This window comes from Propithecus coquereli, unplaced genomic scaffold, assembly GCF_000956105.1.
Source record: "Propithecus coquereli isolate 6110/MARCELLA unplaced genomic scaffold, Pcoq_1.0 Scaffold43, whole genome shotgun sequence".
Lineage (NCBI taxonomy): Eukaryota > Metazoa > Chordata > Mammalia > Primates > Indriidae > Propithecus > Propithecus coquereli.
In genome coordinates this window covers 2,982,466-3,007,032 of record NW_012150063.1, presented here as the reverse complement: position 1 = coordinate 3,007,032, position 24,567 = coordinate 2,982,466, and the positions used below count along the sequence as shown (strand labels likewise).

The 24,567-nt window shown below is 35.4% G+C and overlaps 2 protein-coding genes across 2 annotated transcripts in view; one reads left to right on the top strand and one right to left on the bottom strand.

Annotated features, from left to right (window-relative positions):
* Positions 1-24,567, top strand: part of PLEKHH2 (pleckstrin homology domain containing, family H (with MyTH4 domain) member 2) — a 97,410-nt gene that overhangs the window by 1,712 nt on the left and 71,131 nt on the right. Inside the window, exons 2-5 of the mRNA XM_012653810.1 lie at positions 14,285-14,347; positions 21,903-22,052; positions 23,166-23,249; positions 23,884-23,965. Of these exons, the coding sequence (XP_012509264.1) occupies positions 14,285-14,347; positions 21,903-22,052; positions 23,166-23,249; positions 23,884-23,965 (379 nt within the window). The remainder of the gene's footprint in view (positions 1-14,284; positions 14,348-21,902; positions 22,053-23,165; positions 23,250-23,883; positions 23,966-24,567) is intronic.
* On the bottom strand, positions 11,504-12,679 carry C1GALT1C1L (C1GALT1-specific chaperone 1 like). The gene has a single exon (XM_012653811.1). The coding sequence runs from the start codon at positions 12,677-12,679 to the stop codon at positions 11,726-11,728; it is 954 nt and encodes a 317-aa protein (XP_012509265.1). The 3' UTR covers positions 11,504-11,725.

Genomic DNA, 24,567 nt, shown 5'->3' with positions numbered 1-24,567 from the left:
CCTGTTCACTTTGGGTCAAGGATGACCCAGTAATAGGCTTTGTGGAATAAATCTCCAGTATCAATATGCTTTATTTATTGATATTAGAATAAAGATTATAGCTTGAAAAAAAAATCTCAGTTTGAATAACTCTAAGTTGGGAAGGTTTTTCCTAACTCAAAGCTAGTGACTCATTCTTTGTCTTTTGCTCCTCTCTCTATAAAAATCATTTTCCATGTTTACTATGATTTATCTGGTATTTCCCATAACCCCAGCCACCCCATACAATGATTTTGTCAAAGTTCACCAATTATATTCTTGTTGATAAACCGCATGGACACTTGCCAGTTGTTGCTTTAGCCTCTCAGCAGTTGACACTGTTGACTGCAATATCCTTCTCAAAATTTTCTTTGTTATCTTGACTTCTGTACACTGTTGGTTTCCTTATGGTCTGAATAGAAGTATGCTTATTTGGGTTTCTAAATTTTATGGTAACATTTGTTCTGTTCATTAGAAAGCATGATGTATCAAGTTTCTCTGTGAATGCCCATTTATTAAAGTTACGAAAGTGTTGTTTTCTTTATTAGTAAAATTGTAAATAGATTTTTGGTTATTAGTTTTTATGCTATTAGATCTAATGTTTTCTTTGTCAGTGAATGAGTATTGAGAGTGATATTATTTCAAAATTGCTGTTTTAGTTGTGGTTTTTTTTCCTTTTTTTTTTTGAGCTGTATTTTGTATCTGTGACTTAAATCCTTTGACAGATCTAAGAGATGGAATTATTCAGATGTGTTTTACACATTGGAAAGTGGATAAGTATGCCAAGTTACTCATGGTTTTCCAGTAAATATATTCAACACCGAAATAGAAATAAGGATTCTCATAGTATTTTCTGTTATATTCTATTATGAAGTATTTTTTTCAGGTTTAAAAAATTCTTCAGTACCCACCCATGTTTTAATGAAAATACGTAGTATTTATTGATTTATCATGTGTTAATAAGCACTTTATAGATATGATTTATTTAATTCTTACAACAACCTGTGGAGTAATAAATGTTATTATCCCATTTTATAGATTAGAAAACTGATACTTGCTATGTGCTAGAAAGTCTTCTAAGTACTTTATATATTCGTTTTTTAATCCTTACAACTATCCTATGAGGTAGGTACTAATACTATCCATATTTACACAGGAGGAAACTCAGGCATGGAAAAGTTATTTAACTTGCCTGAGTTCACACCAAAAAATGAGTGATGGAGCCAAGATTTGAATGCAGGAATTCTGCCTTTAAAGTCTGAATGCTTAGCCATCACCCTATATGGCCTTTCTAATCTAGTTCTATTACTACTCTCTTTGCTCTCTCTGACATATCCACCCACTCAACTATTGTCTTCTGTTCAGCCATACAACATATATTAATAAATACACCTCTGCTTCAGGGCAGGTATCTGTGTGTATTAGTCTATATATGTATGTAGTAATAACAATTTACGTAACATTACGTATTTTTCAAAGCAAACCCTATTGCATTGTTTCTAAATGCCAACTCTAGCCAAATATTTCATTCCAGAGGCTAGTCTGGTCCCATCCACAACCCTTGGTTTTGTGTTAGGAGCAGTCTAGCCCAGGGCTTCTCCCTAACAGTTCTTCATACCTTCCTTCCAAATGGATGCAGGCCCAAGGCTGAAGATTCTTAAGAAAATACTAATTTGATTCTTCAGTTCTTTGCCAGGAATTGTGGCCAACTTCTCTTTCCTACAACAGCTCTGGTTTTTAATTCCAAATTATTGATCCTGGCTATAAGCAGCTAACTCTAGATGTGAACTCTGGTTCCTAAGTCTTACATTAGCTAGTTTAAACTGCACGGTAACCCTATGAAGTAATTATTATTATTATTATTATTATCCCCAATCTAAAGAATTAGCACTAAAGCAGAGAGTAATTGAGTAGTATGCCCAATATCACACATATAACAAAGAGCATAGCTGCCATCAAACCTTATCTTTCAGCTTTGTTGTGATGTAGCTAATAGAGTGCCTGGCACCTAGAAGTAACTCATTATTTTCCCGTAACTTTCTGAGTGGACACACTGGTTAGATGTACGAGGAGATGACTTAAATGTAATTACAGATTGATAGCAGATATATTTCTGAATTTTTAAAGGAAAAATGTATAAGATATCTCAGAGCATTTTTATAATTAAAGATGGAGCTCGATTATATATACCCTATATATTTTGGAAATGGAGTAGGAGAATACATGGGATCTTTTAGAAAAACTGTTTTTGCACCTATTTTTTTAATCACAATTTCCAAGTAACTTAGAATATTGAAGCTTATGAAGAAAAAGGCCTTATTGAAGTCTTGAGCAAGTGCTGCTGTAAGTGGGAGAGGTCTTTAGAGGAATTTAAGGAATGGTGTTGGAAATATCCCTAGTATGCCAAATATAAACTCTTCAGGGAAGCTGAGATTTAAGCAGTTTTCCTGCTTTACAATATTACTAGTTTTCTGAGTCATGAAGGGAAAAAGGAAAGGTTTTTTTTTGGCATTTAAAAAAATTTTTGTTTTATTGTAAATTGACAAATTATGATCATATATATTTATTGGGTACAATGTGATGTTATAGTCACATAATGTGGAATGATTAAATCAAGCTAATTAACCCATTCATCACCTTGAATACTTATCATTTTTTGTGGTGATAATATTTGAAATTTACTCTCTTAGCAATTTTGAAATATGTAATGCATTGTTTTTAACTATAATCACCTTGCTGTGTGATAGATCTCAAAACTTACTCCTCCTGTCTGTCTGAGACTTTGTACCCTCTGACCAGCAACCCCCCATTCCCTCCCTCCCTATCCCCCAGGTTCTGGTAACCGTCATTCTACTCTTTACTTCTATGAGTTCAACTGCCTTAGATTCCACATATTAGTGAGATCATGTAGCATTTATCTTTCTGTCCCTTGCTTATTTCATTTAGCATAATGTCCTCCAGGTTCATCCATGTTGTCAGAAATTACAGGATTCCCTTCTTTTTTAAGGCTGAATAGTAATCCATTGTGAATCTATACCACATTTTCTTTATCCATTCATTTTTTGGTGGACATTTAAGTTGTTTCCATATCTTGGCTATTATGAATAATGCTGCAGTGAGCATGGGAGTGCAGATACCTCTTTAACATACTGATTACTTTCTTTCTTTCTTTTTTTTAGAGACAGGGTCTTGCTCTGTCACCCAGGCTGGAGTGCAGTGGTGCAATTAGAGCTCACTGGGCTCAAAGGGATACTCCTGGGCTCAAAGGGATACTCCTGCCTCAGCCTGCCATGTAGGCAGGAGTACAGGTGCACACTACCCTGCCTAGCTAATTTTTGTAGAGATGGGGTCTCACTATGTCTCCAGGGTGGTCTCGAATTCCTGGCCTCAAGCAATCCTCTTGCCTTGGCCTCCCAAAGTGTAGGGATTACAGGCATGAGATATCCCACCTGGAATATAATGATTTCAAATCCTTTGGGTGTACACCCAGAAATAGGATTGCTGGATCATATGATAATTCTATTTTTAGTTTTTCGAGGAATCTCCATGCAGTTTTCCATAATGGCTGTACCAACTTACATTCCTACCAGCAGCTTACGAGAGTTCCTTTTTCTCCACATCCTCAGCTCTTGGCATCTGTTGACCACTCTTTAATGTTGCTGCTGTTGTTTTTCCATGTACTTTCTCCATAAAACTCCCTTATCTTGATTCCTTGTGAACTAACTCCCCATCCCCTTCTCACACTAAATTTTATTTCTTGATCTGTTGCACTGGCTACTTTTATGTCTCCCATTCTTCATATCAATATGCATCATGGAACTGCCTTGAATGGATTCTCTTAGACTTCCATCTTTCATCAGCTTCCCAACAGTTAACAGCAAACCTCCCTCCTCCACTCCAGATTCAGTCTCCTAATTATTCCCTACAGACCTTCAGTTGTGTTCCCCTCAGCATGTAAAAATCAACGCATCCAATTCCAAGTCTTGTGTTCCAGTGCCAGCGTGGGTCTTGCGCATAGTAAGTGTTCCTGTTCGAAAGTTTCTTTTTAAGTCAAAATGAAATGTTATTTCCTATGGGTTAGACTTTCAGTGAAAATGAAAGGGAGAAAAATATGAAGAATTTTCCCTTTGGATGCCAGCAGGGCCTACATAACCTAACGCTACCTTTTCCTGATGCAGCATTGCCATCTGGGATTTCTTGCAACTTGGCATTTCTTTCGTGAATATGATTCCTTTGAGGCAGTCTGGATTTGACTCACAGGAATAAGGAGTCCCTGGACAGCACGGCGTATACTTTTCCCCAACAGTCCATTATAGTATCATGATTAACCTATTTAAATTACATGTTTCCTCAGTAACTCTATTGGCTCACCTAATATTTCACAGTACCTAATGGAAATTCTACATATACTAACAATGGGACTTAGTACACTAATTTAAATGGCACTTTTTTGGTTATTGGATGAAGATATCTATTGTAACAAAATCAAAAAAAAATGTTTGGTGTTGGAGTTTTTCATGGTATCTATGGGGAAAACATTAGGAAGAGAGATACTTGGTGGGGAATTGCTGTCCATATCAGTTAATGTGAAGGTCCTAAAGTATTCCACCTAAATTACTAATCTGTTAAACAAGTTTATTTGTATACAATATCTGTAACAATGAGAGGATCGCTGAGTATTACAAGCTCAGTGGCAAATTTCTCTCTGCTAGTTGTTGCTAAATTTACTCTGGCTACAGAGGGCACTTCTGTAGTAGTCATTTAAGCACTAGGTTTAGAATTTGCTGCTTCATTTTGTTATTGAGAAGTGGCCTATTTATAAAATACTTATTTTTGTCCTAAGCCTGCTATGGGGAGTAGATTATTTCAAGGTTTGTTTTTTTTTTTTTACTGAAGGTAGATTGGGTGTGAAATTGATCCAAAGTTTATATTATAGTCTAAATCATGAAGGTAAAAAATTACATGAATATTTCCAGCATTGTTTTTTGAGTATTATGCAAAGTTATTTTCCAGCTTGAATGATTATAAAAACAAATAATCACTCAAAATCAAAATACTGCCTTTCATATTACCCTTATGTTTAAAACTGGTTTTAAAGTGTTCTGAGCTTTATTGGATATACCTAACATATATTTACATTAAGGCAATGTGAAATGTTCAGTATTTATGACCTGTAATGTAGATTGTGAAAATGTAGTTATTACCTTTTATCAAAGTTTATCCTTACTTTTCTTTTTCTTTTTCTTTTTTTGAGACAAAGTCTTGTTCTGTTGCCCAGGCTGGAGTGCAGTGGCATGGTCATAGCTCACTGCATCCTTGAACTCCTGGGCTCAGTTGATCCTGCTGCCTCAGCTTTCTGAGTAGCTGGGACTATAGTTGTACATCACCATGCCTGTCTAATTTTTTATGAAAGTTTTTGTAGGGATGGAGTCTCACTATGTTGCCCAGGCTGGTTTCAAACTGTTGGCCTCAAGCAATTCTTCCTCCTCAGCCTCTCAAAGTGCTGGGATTACAGATGTGAACCATGGCTCCCTACTTATTCTTATTTAAATAACTTTTTGGAGTTAAAGCCTTTGATTCATTCATTCATTTTGTACTTCTATTCATTTGTTCAACAAACATTTATTGAGTTTCTGTTATGTAGTATTCATTATTCCTGCCTCAACCATTGCTGTGTAAGTAAATGATACACCCAACATCTGGAGAGAGAGCAGTTAGCTTTTACTTACCCAGTGGTAGAATTCTGTTAGAATCTCAAATTCCAAATTTAGCCTCTTTTGGTTATATCTCTGTTTCTTTCTGTGATAAGTTCCCTGAAAATATGTAACTTAAAATTGTTCCTATAATGAATGTTATAATTTTAAGTTACAAATAAAAGATTTCTAGCCTGAAAGAATAGCAGACAAAAGACAGAAATAAAGACAAATGCTATCCAGCTAAGATTTTTGTGGTTTTATGTATTTGGGACTGATTTTCATATGGTTTCGTATAACTGTACATTGTGTGTGTAGTTTATAAATTCTGGAGTAGCTGTGGTTCAGCTGAAAGGGCACCAGGAAATCAGAATATGAAGATTGAAATCCCAGCCTGTCACTGGCTGGGAGCATAAACATGTACAAGGCATATTCATTCTGAACATCAATTTCCTAGTCTCTATAATGAGAATAACGATTTCTGTGTCATGGTATAGCTGTGAAGTAATTTATTGGAAAATTTCTGATTCCTAAACACTAATTCAAGTTTTTAAAAAGTTCTCTTCTATTCCCTGAATTGTCTTTCTCTCTTTTGAGATGATTTTCCTGTTTTTGTGTTTGTTGTTTTTTTTAGGTTGCAAGCTTTTCTCAAATGTCTGATGATCTTTGGTGGTCTATTTATATTTAAGAGTGGGACATCTGCAAAGTTGACTGACAGTTATGTATAAATGATCAGTGCTGGTCAGCGGTCAACCTTTGCTTTAGGGTGAGTGGGTGGGATACTGTTTGGCTGGGAGTTCATAAATGTCACAGTTGATGGACTAGTACACTCCAAACAATTTCTTCAATTTTTTAAGAGAGCAACTTTTCAATTTTTTAAGAGAAAGTAAATGCTTAGCTGCCAGACATTTGGCACATAGGGATAAGTGAGAAATTTTCAAGGAATTAGTTGACTCTAAGGGCCACATATATACCATTAGCATCAACTATTTCAATCTGACACATCACACCCCTGCTAGGTCTTTGCAGGGTTCTGTAAAGCATTTGGCCCTTAGGAGGAGAAGCTCAGGACCCTCCAAGCCTTATTCTAGGCCATGCTCTCTGTCATTCTGCTACAGCAGAAATGGGGATTAAGTGACTGTGTGCATATTTATTGGTGATCTTGTCCCTCACTCCCAACCCCCTTCTCCTAGTTGGCTCCTAAAATGATGGCAGCCAGCCTTTATCCTATAGGAGGAAATTGGAAGTCTTTAGGGACTCTCGTGAGTCCAGGAGGGGAGAGATAGTGATGCTGACATCAGTGGTTCCCCAACAGAGAGCCCAGCCAGATCATCCAAGGTTAAAGTTCACGATCAACAAACCCCGTATGTGTGCTAAGGTTTTTAGTCAGCTTTTTAGTCCCTCATTCTTAAACTTAAGTAGTGTCTCATGGATGACCAGACATCTGAAGAAAGCATCTAACATGTAAGATAGAGATCAGAAAAAAGAAAGAAAGAAAGGAAGAAAGTTAAATATAGAGTTGGCATATGACCCAACAATTCTACGCTTACCTATATCCCTGAGAGAATTGAATATATAAGTCCCCACAAAAACTTATACACAAATGTTTGTAGCACCAATGTTTATAATTGTAAAAAATTGGAAACAGCCCAAAAGCTCATCACCTGATGAATTGATAAAATTTGGTATATTCATATAGTGAAATATTATTCAGGCATAAAAAAAGAAATGAAATACTGACACATGTTGCAACATGGATGAACCTTGAAAACATTATGCTAAATAAAAGAAGCCAGGCACAGAAGGTCACATATTATATGATTCCATTCATATGAAATATTCAGAATAGGCAAATCCACAGGAACAGAAGGTAAATTAGTGGTCGTAAAAGGGTTATGGGGAGAGGGCAATGGGGAACGATTGCTAATGGGTATGGAGTTTCTTTTTGAGGTGATGGAAATGTTCTGGAATTAGATAGTGCTAATGGTTCCACAACTCCGTGAATATAGTAAAAAAGACATTGAAGTTGTACACTTTAAAATGGTGAATTTTCTGGCATGTGAATTATATTTCAATTTTTTTAAAAGTTTGGAAAAATGGGAAAGAAGAATCACCAATACTGCCTGCTGTTTAACAAAACTATTAATACTGTTAATACTTTTGTGGTTTTGTTGATGTACAATTAAAAAATATATACATAGATATAAATATGTAGTATAAATATACTGGTTTCATTAAAGGTTATATCATTTATCATTAGCATTTTCCATGTCAGTACCTAGTCTCTATTTATAATCATAAGGGGCTCAATAAATAAATACTGGTAATTTGCTGATCAGTTCCCTTATTATTAGATATAGAGGCTGTTTGTAGTTTTCCATTATTTTATTTTTGTTTATTTTTTTTTTTTTTTGAGACAGAGTCTCACTCTTTTGCCCGGGCTGGAGTGAGTGCCGTGGCATCAGCCTAGCTCACAGCAACCTCAAACTCCTGGGCTCAAGCGATCCTTCTGCCTCAGCCTCCCCAGTAGCTGGGACTATAGGCATGCGCCACCATGCCCGGCTAGTTTTTTCTATATATTTTTAGTTGTCCGTCTAATTTCTTTCTAATTTTTTAGTAGAGACGAGGTCTCACTCTTACTCAGGCTGGTCTCGAACTCCTGAGCTCAAACAATCCGCCCGCCTCGGCCTCCCAGAGAGCTAGGATTACAGGCGTGAGCCACCGCGCCCGGCCTCCATTATTTTAAATAATACTACAGATGAACTTCTTGCATGTATAGCATTTGTTTATAATTGGAATTCTTCGGGAAAGATTCCTCAAAGTACAATGAATGGATCAAAGTAAAATTATATGATCAAAACTTCTTGATTTGTGTTGTTACAATTGTTAACCAAAGAATCAAGTAGCTTTGGGTCTGGCCAATTCCCTGATACCCATCCCAGATGTTTTTCATACAGTGGGGGATGGGAGAAGGTGGTGACTGCTCCAACTTGAGAACTGGATTATAAAGGAGTAGTGAATAGTCAGTTGGTTGGGCCAAGCACCAGTGAACAGAGCATGCCAGGAAGTCCCTTTCTTGAACTTTCAAGGGCTGCTCAATCCTCCTTTGCTGACTGAGGCCCCGACTTGGGCAAAGTTGAAATTCATGGAATTCCAGCAATCTGTTCACTTCCCTAGGATACTAGACAATGGTTCAAATACCCAGACTCAAAGTAATCACCTTACAGGTAGGTGATATGAACAGTTTACAAAAAATACTGATAGCCAATAAACATGTAAAAAGGTATTATACTTAAAGAAATGCACAGCAAAATAATGGGGAGTGACTGCTAATGGGTACAGAGTTTCTTTTTTGGGGTGATGGAAATATTCTGGCATTAGATAGTGGTGATGTTTGTACAACTCTGTTAAAATACTAAAGACCACAGAATTGTACAATTTAAAAAGGTGAATTTTATGGCATATGAATTATATCTCACATTTAAATAGTGGTAAAAAATAAATTGACCAAACAACATTAACAAAATGATACAGGACTTAAAGGAATAGCATGAATCATAATTAGAAAAATCAGAAATGCAGTGACAGAACCCAACAAAGAATTAGAAGAATACATTTTACAAACTAAGACTAAAGTAGAAGGAACACAAGAACTAATAAATTCGACACATCATGCTTTAATAAAAATTGAAGGTAAAAAGGAAGAAACTTTTAAAAATCAAAATAAAAAAAGAAATGAAAAGGATTTGAGAAGCTGACTAGTATTGAAGATAAACAAAGATGATACACATATAGATAAAAGAAGTTCCTGAAGAAGAAAGCCAAAACAAAGGAATGAAACAAATGCAAACACTGTAATTCAAGAAAACTACAGAAATTTAGAAAAGCACACGGCTACATATTGAAATAGTGCATCATGTGCCTGAGACCATTAACCTAGGATGACCTACTTCAAGGCTTATTTTAGTAAAAATATTGGATATTAAAGAAAAAAGAAAACATTCCTTGGGTATCTAGGCAGAAACTAAAACAGAACCTTTATAAGGAAAATAATATGTTGCTACACTGATAGCAATGCTTTATTCCAGGAGAAAATAGCATAACATGTTTAAGATATCAAGGAAAGAACATGTGATCTAAGGATTTCGTATTCAGTAGAATTGACTTTCAAGTATAAAGGGCATGGCAAGCAGCTATTAACATGAAAGAACTCAGAGAATGTTGTTCCCAGGAGATGTCTGTAAGAAATTTAGAGAATGAGGTTCAGACAACCAGAATAACTAGAGATTATAGTATGTGATGGCTATATGATCTGATGATGAAGATAGATTAAACCAATAAAAATATAAAAAAATTTAAATTGTATATATCAAGTATCTTTCTGAACTGTTTTGTTCCATTAAATCTATTATGGCTGTTTTTACACAAATATCATATTGTCTTGAATACTATTGCTATATAAGTCTTGATGTCAGGTATTACAAATATTCTGATTTTGTTTTCTATCTGAGTTTTTTTGGCTACTCTAGATCCTTAGCATTTCTATATAAATTTTAGAATCTGCTTGTTAATTTGTGCAAAAAAAGCCTGCTAGGATTTTGGGACTGGGTGGAATCTAGAGGTCAATTGGGGGAGGATCGACATCTTAATAATATTGAGTCTTCTGACTCATAGTTTAACTCTCCATTTATTTAGTTCTTCTTTAACTTTCCTTATTAATGTATTATGGTTTCAGCATACAAATATTGCACCTATTTTGTTAGATTCATCCGTAAGTATTTTGTGATTTTGATGCTATTGTAAATGGTACGGTTTTTTAAAATTCCAATTTCAATTGTTTATTGCTGTTAAATAGAAATATAACAGATTCTTGTATATTGACCTTATGTCCTGTGACCTTAATAAACTCACTTATTAGTTCTACTAGCTTTTTTGTAAATTATTTGGTATTTTCTGTGTAGACAATCATATCATCTGTCAATAAACGTTGCTTTATTTCTTCCTTTCCAGTCTACATACTTTTATTTTTCTTTCATGGCTATTACATTGCCTAGGACCTCCAGTAAAATGTTGAATATAAGTGGTGAGAGGACAATCTTGTGGGGGAAAGAATTCAGTTTTTGCCATTAAGTATGATGTTAGTTATAGGTTTTTTTGCAGATTCCTATTATTAGGTTTCAGAAGTTCCTTATATTTTTAATTTGCTATGAGATTTTGTCATGAATGGATGTTGAATTTTGTTGAATTCAGGCTAAGGCTCTAGAAAAGCAAAAATTTCCTTGATAATAGAATGTAGTTATAATACAATGTAGAAGTGACAATTTGTTAGCATATTGCCAATAGTGGAAAAATGTGGTATTGGCATGTGTCTGCTAGTTGGCTCTTTGGTTTAAGGAACATTCTAAAGACATTCCAAAAGACATAATGCTTGTCCAGTTGCTTTTATGTAGTAAATAACTCAACAAAATGCTTTTAAACCACAATACTTACTCATTAAGCATTTGAAATATTTTCACAAAAGTTAAAAATGATATGAGGTCCAGAGAATGCACTTGGGGAATATCTATTTACATATTCAAATATTTGAAACCTCTTCCAGAATCCAGATGCCTGCAATAAACTGCCTTTAAAAAGTGCTGCCATGTGGACAGGCAGTTAAATTGTCATACATGGTGACAATGAATGTTCTACACCTTTTTTATCCAGTAGAAATATGTGATCCACATTGGTAATTAAAAATTTTGTAATAGACACATTAATAAAATGGAAAAGAAACAGGTGAAATTAATTTTAATAGAATATTTTATTTAATGCAAAATATCCAAAATATTATCAATTCAATGTGGAGTCAATATAAAAAATTACAGATGAGATATTTTACATTTTTGCACTGTTTTCTAATAATATGTGTATTATTGAATAAAGTATGTATTTTACACTTACACCACATCTTAATTTGGACTACCCATATTTCAAGTGCTCCTGGACAGGACAGTTCTACTATTCCCCAGCTCTCAGTCATTTTTTGAACCATTTGGAGGCAAGAAAACCAGTGTGTCATTGTAATGATGTCCAAATGCCCTCAGCCGGTACACACCATACATCATTACTTCCATCTTTTGGGGAGTCAGTCCATTAAAAGTAATAGCCATATCTGAACAGCAGCCTTCTACTACTTGCCCAGGGTTATTAGACATATGTTCCTGAATAAGATGTACAATTGATTTTGTATTAAACACATCTCTTCCTTCATTATCCTCTGCATTTTCTGCAAGAACTCCCGCATATTTCAGGCAGATTGCCAGCTGCTTATCTTCAGATAACTTCCAAATCACACTTTGATCTGCACAGTTTTCAGAGTTATTGAGAAGTCTGTTCAGCCTTTTCATTGACTCTATACTTAAGACAATTCCTCCTTCCATAGTCACAAATTCGAGGTCTCCAGATATAACAGTGTGGCCCAGATAAAAGGGTTGTGATGCGTCCCTTGTAAACAAAAGGTACTTTAAATTTTCAATGACAGCAAATGTAGTGGGAAGTGCAAGAAAGAACCAATTGTAGCTGTTGCCATACTTTTCAAAGACATATTTGTAAGTTCTTCTCATCTGTAGCCACTTGTCATTTCTTTCTATATTAAACAAATTATCATTTTTAGTACCATAAACATAGAGCTCTGCTTTGTCACAGTGTTTGGTCCAAGTCTCTTTCAGTACATCCCAGTAACTCTCATCTTCGGTTTCTCCAAAGATGATACAGAAAACACGGATACTTTTACTGAGCTCTATGAATGTCACTTCTGAAATGTTCAAGAAATCTTTTCTGTTAGGTGGGCGAAGGTGATGGTGCTCGTGGTCTCCAGTTTGAGCTCCGTGTCGAATGTGAACTTGGCCAAACATAGTTATCAAAACCCAGGAAATGCTCCCAAGCAACATACCCTTTAAAAATGAGGCTCCACTAGCAGAAACCATTTTCCAGGCGTTGAGGACAGTGCGCGCGGGTCAAACGCAGCCCAGGATCGGGTCGGGTGGCCCAGGCTGTCCGGAGCTGGCAGCTGCGCTCCCGGGTTGGGCCGCTCTAGCTGCGGGAGGCCGCTTCTCGCTGGTGTCGAGAAGTGGGCGGGGCAGGGGCCGGATGTGTCGGCTACTGTGTGTGAGAGCCCGACTGGTGCGAATTTGAGGTGCGCCAGGAGTTGTGGGCGTCTGAACTACCAACCAACAATACCATTGAAAAATGATCATGGATCGATTTACAGACGGCTCAAAAGTTGGCCAGACTTCAACACTGAGAAAAACTGAGAATTTGAAATAGTTTTACCTCATGGTTTGTGTATTCAACACCTGGTACACATCCTGGGTTCTTCTTAAGGCTTTTAAATTTTTAATACTATTCATTTTAGTATTTGTGTGTGGGTGTGTGTTTAATCAAATAATCTCTTCTATACTCTTTTCATAAATCTCTAAGAATATAAAACTACGCAGAATCTGGATTTAAACATACAACCTATGGAATTTATGAGAGTCCACCACTTCCTTGATATCATTGCGACTTTTTTTTTTTTAAGAAACAGGGTCTCATTCTGTTGCCCAGGCTGGAGTGCAGTGGTGTGATTATAGCTCACTGTAACCTCCAACACCTGCCTCAAGCAATCCTTCCACCTCAGCCTCCTGAGTAGCTGGGACTACAGGCACACACTGCCATGCCTGGCTAATTTTTTTAAAATTTATTTTTAAAATTTTTTATTGAGATGGGGTCTCACCGTGTTGCCCAGGCTGGTCTCAAACTCCTGGGCTCTGGTCTCAAATTCCTGGGCTCAAGTGATCCTCCCACCTTGAACTCCCAAAGTGCTGAGATTACAGGCCTGAGCAACTGTGCCCAGCCTCATTATGACTTTTTTTTTTTTTTTTTTTTTAGACAGAGTCTCACTGTGTTGCGCCGGCTAGAGTGCCGTGGTGTCAGCCTAGCTCACAGCAACCTCAAACTCCTGGGCTCAAGCAATCCTTCTGCCTCAGCCTCGCGAGTAGCTGGGACTACAGGCATGCGCCATCATGCCCGGCTAATTTTTTTTTTTCTATATATTTTTAGCTGTCCAATTAATTTCTTTCTATTTTTGGTAGAGGCGGGGTCTCGCTCTTGCTCAGGCTGGTTTCGAACTCCTGAGCTCAAACAATCTGCCCACCTCGGCCTCCCAGAGAGCTAGGATTACAGGCGTGAGCCACCGCGCCCGGCCCATTATGACTTTTTGATCAACACATCAAATATGACATTTGAGCTCTTAGTTTTCTCTTAATTTTACTAATCTTAATATGTGTTCACTAGTCTTTTCCCAATGAAGAAAATTCTGTTGATGAATACTCCTGTGGTATATATTACATTATACTAAAAGTATCAAAACTTTGGCATTTCGTTTGGTCAACTTTTAACTTTGCAAAGATCCTTTAATGTACTGTGTGTAAGTCATATATGGTGAACTACTTTAAATATTCTTGAATTGATGACATTATGAGATTTTTAAGCTTTTTTCAAAAAGGGAAATATGAAATTTTATATTATTTATATTTTTCCTCACCTGACAGATGCAACAGCTTGAGAGACAAGTTATTGATGCTGAACGTCAAGCAGAAAAAGCTTTTCAACAGGTAGAGTATAATTTTAGTTTAAAATTTTTCTGCTTCTACACATATAAAGATTGTTTTGCCCATAATAGGAGGATAATTGTCAGTCCTCCTCTATATCCTATCATTTTGACTGTTCATGAGCTTGATCCATAGAGGAAATGGAAAATCTAACTCTATTTTGCCCATTAACAAATTTTCAAAAGAGAAAAAAAAATGGCTTCCATTAGGAAGTTTTATCTTACTCCTGAGAAAATCAAATATGACTTTTATGATAATCCTAATATAATTAAATTTTATATATAAATATGTTCATAGCAGCTTTATTTATAGTAATAAAAAGTTGGAAATATCAATGGTATATTATAGAGGAATGAATAAGTGAGCTATATCAACTCCATGAAATATTAAACAACCATTAAGATAATTGTTACCAAGGATATGTATTAATATGTAAAAATGCTTAGAATCATATTAGGAAAACTCAAACCTAAGACTTAAAAAAAGACTGAGAGGAAACACCTCAAAATTTTAACAGAAATTTAAAGTGGTTCGAATTGTGGTAATTCAGTGGTTTGAATTGTGGAATGATTTTTTTCCCCTATGTTTTCATACTTTACAATTTTTTAATACTACTTTTATTTTTTTTTAATGAAGTTTTGTTAAGTCACTTAACCTTTTCTGGACTCTCCCGGCAGTAAAATAAATTCTAATGATCCTAAATCCATAGCTACTCATTTTATGAAAAGACCTCTATCATATTCAGTTGAATCAGAATTCTAGTGTTCTGCAGCACCATAGGGTAAATATAGTTAAATGTCTTTTATTGTATATTTTCAAAAATCTAGAAGAGAGGAAAGCAAAAAATAAAGGGAAACATATAAAAAAAGAACTTCAGAAGGCTTAAATACAAAATTATTTCTTCTAAGAAGTATATATAAAATTTCTTATGCTTCCTCTAGATTTGTCATGTTTCCTTCCTTAATTTAGTACTACCAAATCTTGTTTTCACCTGAAAGACTGACTTTTACACAGTAAACTGTTTGAGTGGCCTAACAAATTTCTAAACAAGCCAAATCTAGCCTAATCCTTGATTTTCTTTCTTTCTTTTTTTTTTCCTTGAGACAGAGTCTCGCTCTGTTACCCTGGGTAGAGTGCAATGGTGTTATCATAGCTCACTGCAGCCCTCAAACTCCTGGGCTCAAGCAATCCTCTTGCCTCAGCCTCCGAAGTAGCTGGAACTATAGGCGTGCGCCACCAAGCCCAGCTAATTTTTCTGTTTTTGGTAGAGACAGGGTCTGTCGCTCTTGCTCAGGCTGGTCTCCAACTCCTGAGCTCAAATGATCCTCTGCATCGGCCTCCCAGAGTTACAGGCTGGAGCCACTGCACCCTGCCTCCTTGATTTTCTTAATTATACTTGAAAAGAAAATCTTAAAACTTTATTAGACAAAACTTCACATACAAGAGTAGAGAAAAACAGTATTATGAACCCCATCACCAGCTTCAACAATTAGTCAACTCATGGCTTGTCTATACCTCCACTCACTTTTTCCCTTCATCCACCTCTGCACTGGATTATTTTGAAGCAAATATCAGACACTGTATAATTTCACCCATGAGTATTTCAGCAACTAATCTAAAAGTAGAGACTCTTAAAATCATAACCACAGTACCATCATCACACCAAAAAATTACCAATAATTCTTCAATACATCAAAGATCTAGTCAGTACTCAGATTTTCCTAAATATTTCATAATTGCTTCAGTGTTTTGTTTTTTAATTGAAGTGAGATTTACATAATAGTATTAACCATTTCAAAGTGAACAATTCAGTGTTGTGCAATCACCACCTCTATCTAGTTCCTAAATCTGTCACCTCAAAAGGAAACCTTTTACTCATTAAGCATTTAGTTCCATTTCCCTGCCCCTCTAACCTTCAGCAATCACCAATCTGCTTTTTGTCCAACAATGGATTTACCTATTCTGGATATTTCATATAAATGGATTCATACAATATATGATCTGTTGTATCTGGCTTCTTTCATTTAGCAGAATGTTTTCAATGTTCACCCAATATTGTGGCATGTATCATATTTTATTTCTTACTGTGGCTGAATAATGTTCCATTGTGTGTGCATGTGTACACATACACGTATATGAGGGCTGTCTGGAAAGTATCCAGCCATGTAACCATTCTCGTTATATTTACAATGGCTGGATACTTTCCGGACAGCCCTTGTATGTACCACAATTTGTTTATTCATTCATCTATTAATGGACATTTGGGTTGTTTCCACCTTTTGACATTGTGACTAGTGCTGATATGAACATACATGCACATGTATTTGTTTGAGTACTTGTTTTTTAATTCTTTTATTTATATACCATTTTTTGTTGTTTTTAATAGTTGATTTGTTCAAGTCAGGATCTAAACTAGATTGACACATTTCGTTTGATTCTTAAACTCTTTTAATCCATAGGGGCCCTTTCTTTTTTTTGTTTTTTTCTTTCGATTTATTTGTTGAAAAAATTGGGTTTATATGTCTTCTAAAGCTTTCCACATTCTGGATTTGCTTACTGCATACCCATAGTGTTATTTAACACATTCTTTTACCTCTGTATTTCTTGTAAAATACAGTTAGATCTAAAAACTTGATATTTTTTCCTTTTCTCTTATTTTTATTCCTTTCTCTTTCTTGTTTTTTTCAAGACTTCTTGGGTGGTATAGTGTACTTCCATCAGGAGGAATATAATCTCTATCTTTTTTTTGTGATATTAACATTCATTGAGGATCTTGCTTAGATCAATTATTTCTTCAGGGAGGTCATTGCTTTTTTAAAATTAGACTTTAATTTTTAGAGTAGTTTTAGATTTACAGCAAAATTAGCTGATAGCACTAAATAGTGATTTCCCCACTTGTACCTATAAAAAGGTAATAATTAACAGTAAAATCATAAAAGGCTACTTAAATTCTATGAAAGACATTTATGCTTATGTCATCCTCTGTCACTCTATACCAGATCTTTGTCTTTTTCTTCAGGGTATGTTCTATTCAACCCCTCACCTTTCAGCACACGTTTGTCAGTTTGTCTGCCTCTCTGACTTTGATGTCTCCCTGTTTTTCCTTTCTAACTTTAGCCTTTGCTAGTGGTGTCTCTCTTTACCTCTGAACCCAGGGCTGTCTGTGTATGTCCCTGTCTGTTCTTCCCTACCTTTTCCTTCCCTTCCTTTCTCTCCTTTGAGTGCCTAGATTATAGGAAAAAGAGAAAGAAATTGAGGATGGTTTTGTTTTGCCTTAATTTAAAATTCTTAATTCATATATGTGGTAAATCTGTTTTTGGAAATTAAACTAAATTAAATATTTTTTATTTGTGATTTTCAGTTAATACCCCCCACCCCCAATTCACTGGATCTTAAAGAGGTCCAATGGGGAGTCTTAAAAAAAGAATCCCTGTTCCCATTGCAAGGAAAGCAAACCATGGTAGTTTGTTCCATCAGGGCCCAACTACTGGTCTTGATAAGTTTAACAGAAAGAACTCACCCTTATTTTAAGTTGTCCTTTGAGGATATCAGGTATAAAGTTATTTAATTTCATGTGCTATATCTTTAAGCAAAAAAACACCATGATTGGTTATTTTAAACATAATGCCTTAAATCAAAACAAAAAAGAATTTCAGATCTCCCAAAGTTTCTATTTATGTAAGTTAGCAAAATCTGTAGATATTTCTTTTTATCACAATGCTTTAAATTTATTTAGTACCTATTTTGTTACACTACAGAAGGATTTTAATAGTTCCTGTAAATACTTAATAATGAATCTAAAAATTGACAGGAAATATGAACAGGATGCAGATGAATTCTCATGCACTGATAATGTCACCTATTTTGGCTTTTACAAGACTGAGTGTTATTAACTTAAAGTAACTGAATCCTTTGCTATCTCTTAACAATTTCTATGGGACTGTGGCCTGTTGTTTACGTTGCTTAAGTTCAGATTGTCTTTTCTCATTGAACCATATCCTAAGACTTAAATAACTGTATTTATATTAACCAAAAAGGGATGTTTCACCACCAAAAGCAAAGTTTCAATATTTGCTTTTGGTGGTGAAACATCCTTTACAGTGAAAGTATATGGAATAAGATCAATAAAGGGCCTGGGCATGGTGGCTCACACTTGTAATGCCAGCACTTTGGGAGGCCAAGGCAGGAGGATTACTTGAGCTCAAGAGTTCAAGACTAGCCTATAGTGAGACCTTGTCTTTACAAAAAATAAAAAAATTAGCCAGGCATGGTGGCACATGCCTGTAGTCCCAGCTGCTGAGGAGGCTGAGCCCAGGAGTTCAAGGCTACAATACAGTGAGCTATGATTGTGCCACTGCACTCCAGCCTGGGTGACAAGGTAAGACCCTGTGTCTAAAAAAAAATAAAATAAAATAAGGCACATAGGGTGGTGGCCAAAAGAAACAAGGTACAAGCTTCCAGTTGTCCTCTTGCAGTGGGGTTGCACAGGGAGGTGCTTAATCCTTCCATCAATGTACATGTATGATGTGTTGCCAGCCAAGGAAGGTCACCCAAGCCTTGGTGTCCAGGATTTTTATTGGAATTCAGTCATGTAGGCCTGGAGTACCCACATGACTGACCTTAGTTACTCAGTCTCCAGGGGCCCCCTGTATTTCCACCCCCAGAGGTCAATATGATACAGCATGGCCCAGGAACCCAGGTGAACAAAAACAGGCATTCACCATAAATCAGGTTGTTACCATAAACTATCTGGTGTGGCCCAGGTTCTCAGGTATACAAAGCCAGTCTTATCCAGTTAGGATATTCCAAAGGTTCAGAGGTTGTCTCCCAAGAACCAGTCCAGGGCCAGTCTGTTTGTTTGGAATGTGCAGGATCTGAGTACCCCAAGTCTGCTGAGTTAACCTTTTGCTGAACAGGTACTTAGGGACCTCAGGATCGAGAAGGTTTTAGGGAAATGGCTGAGGAGCATGCTGAGGTGGGTGGATGCAACTAGAGGCTGTCCTAGAAGTAAAGGAGAAAAGTAGCCTAAAAACACAAAACATTGCACACTAGAGGGTATCCATGTATAGATAATTGTGAAATTGTATTTAACAACCAATTTCAATTCATAGGCGTTTGTTATTGGTCAGTCTCTGAGTAGTTAAAATTCTTATATGGTTCAGGTTAAATGAATGGAAAAAGAACTGGGCTATTTTCCGTGTGTTTGCGGTGAGACATTTTAAAAGGCTACTTGGGTTTTCTATATGCCTCTTAGCTTCTCTGTAGACCTCTTATTCATACTAATCACTAAGGAAGGCTGGTGAATCCTGTGTAACTTGATCTTAACAGGACCAGTTTTTAAGTAGGTTGCCTGTAACTACTTTGGGATCTCTTTCCCTAAGGGATTTTGCCACTTTTGCCAATATTTTTCTTGCTTAGGAAAGTTGTTTATCTAAAAGTAATGATCAAATTAAAAAGTTTCAGATGGCAAAGATGCATCTAAGGAATTCTGTACCATTCATGAAATGAAATGAACATGTTTTTCAGGGCAGTAGTTCTGAATCATAGTTTTCTGGAACTATAGTAATAATAGGACAATTTTATGTTGCAACACAATATCTACAAGGTGCCTTGCTTCAGCTTAATAAAAGGAGACTGTACATATAGGTGTGGTAATATTTATTTCTATTCTTATTCAGTTACTTTTGTTTTTCTTGAGGTTTATCTTCTATTACTCTGTCCTCAGAGGAGAACTATTTTGGACTTGGCTTCTGCTCTTCTCTCTCTGCTTCCTCAGCTACAGAATGCCCTGTGTGCAACTGGCTATACCATCTGAAGATTACTGTCCAATTCTCTGTCCTGCTTGGGCTGTTTTGCATGACAGTATCTCTGGGATGCAGATCTTTGTTCTTGATGCAGATCTTTGTCCTTCAGCTCCTACAGAAAGCCTGCTATATTATGTCAAAGAATCTAAATCTAACGTAACTTAAATTATCATTTGGACGGTCGAATACTCTTTCAATTCAATTTTTTTGGTCTGCTTTTATTTTCATAGTTTTCCGCCATGTGGGTGGTATTTAAATAGAACAGTTTTGGCATCTGAATTGAATTTACATTTATACAGTGAACCCACAGATGAAACCTGATATTCATGGTTAAAAAAATAAGACCAAACTAACCTTTACACCTTCCTTCTGAAAACCCTCATTAGTTCAGTATTTTTGAACATTAAGTAAAGATTCGTTGTGATTTTTCAGAGGTATTTTTAATAGTTTAAGATTTTTCATCTTAACTATTAGCTTTAATTTCTCAAATGCATTATTTTTCTTCTTTGCCCCTATAATCTAAATATTACTGAAATTATATTCTTACCTATTTGGAATATATAGGATGAAAGTCTTAATATTGTATATAGTCCCCAATACTTTATTTTCTTTCTTACTATTATTAACATTACACATATCACTTATTTGGACCTCTTTGTAAAATCTCTGGTGAGACATCCAATCCACTAGACCGTCTATAATCAAGGATGAGCTTTGTAATTCACAGAAAGGTGAGAAAAGTGAGAACTAAAAGGTGGCTGATAGTTTGCTATGAGTTGAATAGACTTACATAATCCATGTAGGTCGGAAACGCAATATGCAGATATGCCCTTGTAAGATTTCCTGTGCCCGAATGAGTTTTGCAGAGGATCCAAGCAGAGCCAGTCTAACTTGGATATGAAAATTGAGGCACCATTCAACCTTCAGCCACACACCAGATCTCTCTTACCCTGTTCTGTTTTTTCCCATTAACCTTATCATTTGCATAAGGTACTGTACTGATTTTTACATATTTATTTATTTGTGATCTCTCTCATCCATTAGAATGTAATTGCTATGCAGGAAGAAATTTTGGGGTCTATTTTATTCACTGATGCCTTCTCAGGGCTTGGAATATGCCTGGCAGTTGGCAGGTATTTAATCAATATTTGTCAAATGAATGAATCAGTAAGCTCTCACTGAATGTACTCTCCCATCTATATCTAGACTCTCACACTTTTTTATTTTTTTATGATTTCATCATTTGGGGCTTTAAGGTTCTTTTTTCCCCCCCTTTCCATTGTGTATATGCTTCTTTTTCTTCTAAGATCAATATTTTTTTTCCAAAATATGTTATTATACCAAGTTATTCAGTGTGAGTCTTATCTTACCACTCACCTTCTTTATTTTATGTTCCTACTTAGTTTAAAATATGAAAAAATGAGGGCTGGAAATTTTCTGTTTCTATACTTGTATACACACTTTGCATATTATTCTTGCTCTGGGAAACATGTATTAATACACTATTACTTTATACGATAGCAATATTCTGAGAATCCCTTATGTATGTACCCTTATGTACTTCAGAGGTAACACCACTTGGCAAAATAGTCTTTAGACTTTATAATTATTAAATACGTTAAACTTTGCTGTTTAATATTTTCCTTTTATGATACCTTTTAGGAATCTATATAACGTTAAAGTAAAATTCTAAGTTTAATACTATGATAAATTAAATACATGCACAATTTTAATATTTTATCCTCTGAATTTAGGTACAAGTTATGGAAGAAAAGTTAAAAGCAGCTAATATTCAAACCAGTGAATCAGAGACAAGGTTATATAAAAAGTGTCAAGATCTGGAGTCTCTAATACAGGAAAAAGATGACATCATTCAAAACTTGGAACTGCAACTTGAAGAGCAGGTTAGGAAGAATTTGATCATCAAAAGAGTTCTAAATAAGTGTACTCATTTGTGCGTAAGCACAAAGATTAGAAATCTTACTTATTCTGTCAACCCATAGGATTGTATCACATTTATTGGTGAAAGGTACAAGCAAGATGGTATTCACTTTAAGTTGGGGAAAATTCCAAGGCAAGATTTACCACTTTTGAATGTGACAATGCTCCTTAACATTCAAACTTTAGAGTTCAAATGCAATGTTTAGGTTGGAAACACTTGGTTATCAGCAGCGATATATGTCCATAAATTGTTATTGTTGGGGTATTGGAAATGTTTATAGACCATTATATTTTAAATGTTTATGTTTGACACTAATCCTTCTGCTTAGAAATGTGTACACTGTTTCTAAACCACTTTAATGAAAACAAGTGTAGTGTTTAGTTTATTTAAAAATCATATTAGAGTTATTTACTTAAATGGTCATTTAACATCATTTAAATATGACCACTATGAAATTGCTTTGTTAAATGTGTTAGATTGTTGTTTATTTTCAGCATTTTTTTTCTATTTCTTGGGGGTCAGTGTTTCTTTAGGTCAATGTTTTCAGCCTTTTACCACTCCCAGGCCCCACCCATTGTGATTTGTATGATAGTCACATTCTCGGCAGTTTTATGAGCATAACCAGATTTTAAGGTTGGTAAATGTGAGCTGTAGTTTCTTAATGATTATTTTTCTTTTATCTTTGAAAGCTAGCATTTAAGGGGGAAAAAGCCATGTTCCTAAGGAGGTTCGTATTCTCCTCTCCCTACCTTGGCTGACCCCTGTGCTACTGTTCTAAATCCTGGACCATTTCCAGAGATGGTTTATTTTGTTGATGAATTCAGTGGATTGATTTTAGTGTATAATCTTTCAGGGAATGAGAATAGCAGTTGTTAAAACTCACAGTACTTGCAGTCGTTTATTATTGTATCTGCTGGATAATTTTTTTCTTTTTAAAATTTGTTTGGTAATTTATGGGTAGATGTATTAACTTGGAAACACAGTTTAAGCGGATTTGCCTTGTATATTTATGATGTAACATTTCCAGACCAGTGAGTTCATGTTTGAACTAAACAAACTGCTAATGTTATTTCAGAAACAAATAAGAATACAAGAAGCTAAAATAATAGAAGAGAAAGCAGCTAAAATCAAAGAATGGGTAACAGTTAAGTTAAATGAGGTATTTATTACTATCTTTTTCCTTTTCTTTACCTTTTACTTCTTTTAAATAAATAAATCATCAGAATGTATGATTATTTTGAAGGAAACAAAAAATTTTGATCGGTTGGTGGTGCTGTTGTCTCTTGGCAAAATTGGGATAGGTAGCTTTCATTTTAATATCCAATGTATTTCTAAAATTAAACATATCAATAGACTCATGATGATCAGGGTAAATAGCCTCATTCTGATCAGTTAATTTTAGTTCTAATTAGTTAATTTTAAATAATTATAGAACATATGTGTATATCTCACAAAATTAATGTATTTGGTTGGTATCTGAGAAGCATACATTATTTAGTTTATGTGACAGTTTAATGCTGAAATATTTTGGTTTAAAATAATTTTACAGTGGAAAAGGCATAAGGGGTGAAAACATTTAAAAGTCTTAGTTTTTGAAAAAATAAATGTTAATGTCATAATTATCTAGATTGATAGCCTGTGCTGAAAATTAATCTGATATTTGCTTATTATTTCTTTTTTATGTTGCTTACAGATAGAATAACTAGATATTAACATTTTCTAAATATTATAATTTATTAGAATATTTTGAAAACGTTATCTCTATATAAAAGAATACCATTATATTCTTTTAGCTGGAATTGGAAAATCAGAATCTTCGTTTGATCAACCAAAACCAAACTGAAGAGATAAGAACAATGCAGTCAAAACTACAAGGTACAAATACTTTGACTAAGATAGCTTATTTGGCTATTTAAGATTTTACTATTTTTTTCTGGTGTTTCAAAGACACAATTATAACATCATACAAGAAGTTATTGTCATAAAATGAAAGAGAATTTCTAAACAAACCAGAACTCCTGCACCCAAGTGAATGTTGGGCCTGAAAATGGAAGACAAAAAGAGATAGGATTGACGACGTACAGATCTTCCAAAGTGGTCACTACATAGGTCAGAAAAATATGACCAGATATTCATTTTGCTTCTCTCTATTCTTAAAGGGCTTCCATCTGTCCCCTTTTTAGAACCATAATAAGTCCCAGAGAGTCCAACTTGTTGAAAGTACTGTACGTTGACATTAAACCAGGAGGTCAGGGACCGTGAGCAGTGGGTTCCAACTAGGGGTGTGAAACTTGTGGCCTTGGGGCCACATGTGGCCTTCTGGATCCTTGAATGCGGCCTTTTGACTGAATTCAAACTTTATTAAAAGGATTTGTTCTGTAAAATTTGGATTTGGTCAAGGAGCTGCACTTGAGGATCTAGGGGGCCACATGTGGCCTTGAGGCCGCCTTACCACAGCAGGTAGTGGGGTAAAAGTA

Bases quoted from the DNA above. Each gene is read 5' to 3' on its own strand.
- C1GALT1C1L (XM_012653811.1), bottom strand. From the start codon at position 12,679: ATGGTTTCTGCTAGTGGAGCCTCATTTTTAAAGGGTATGTTGCTTGGG.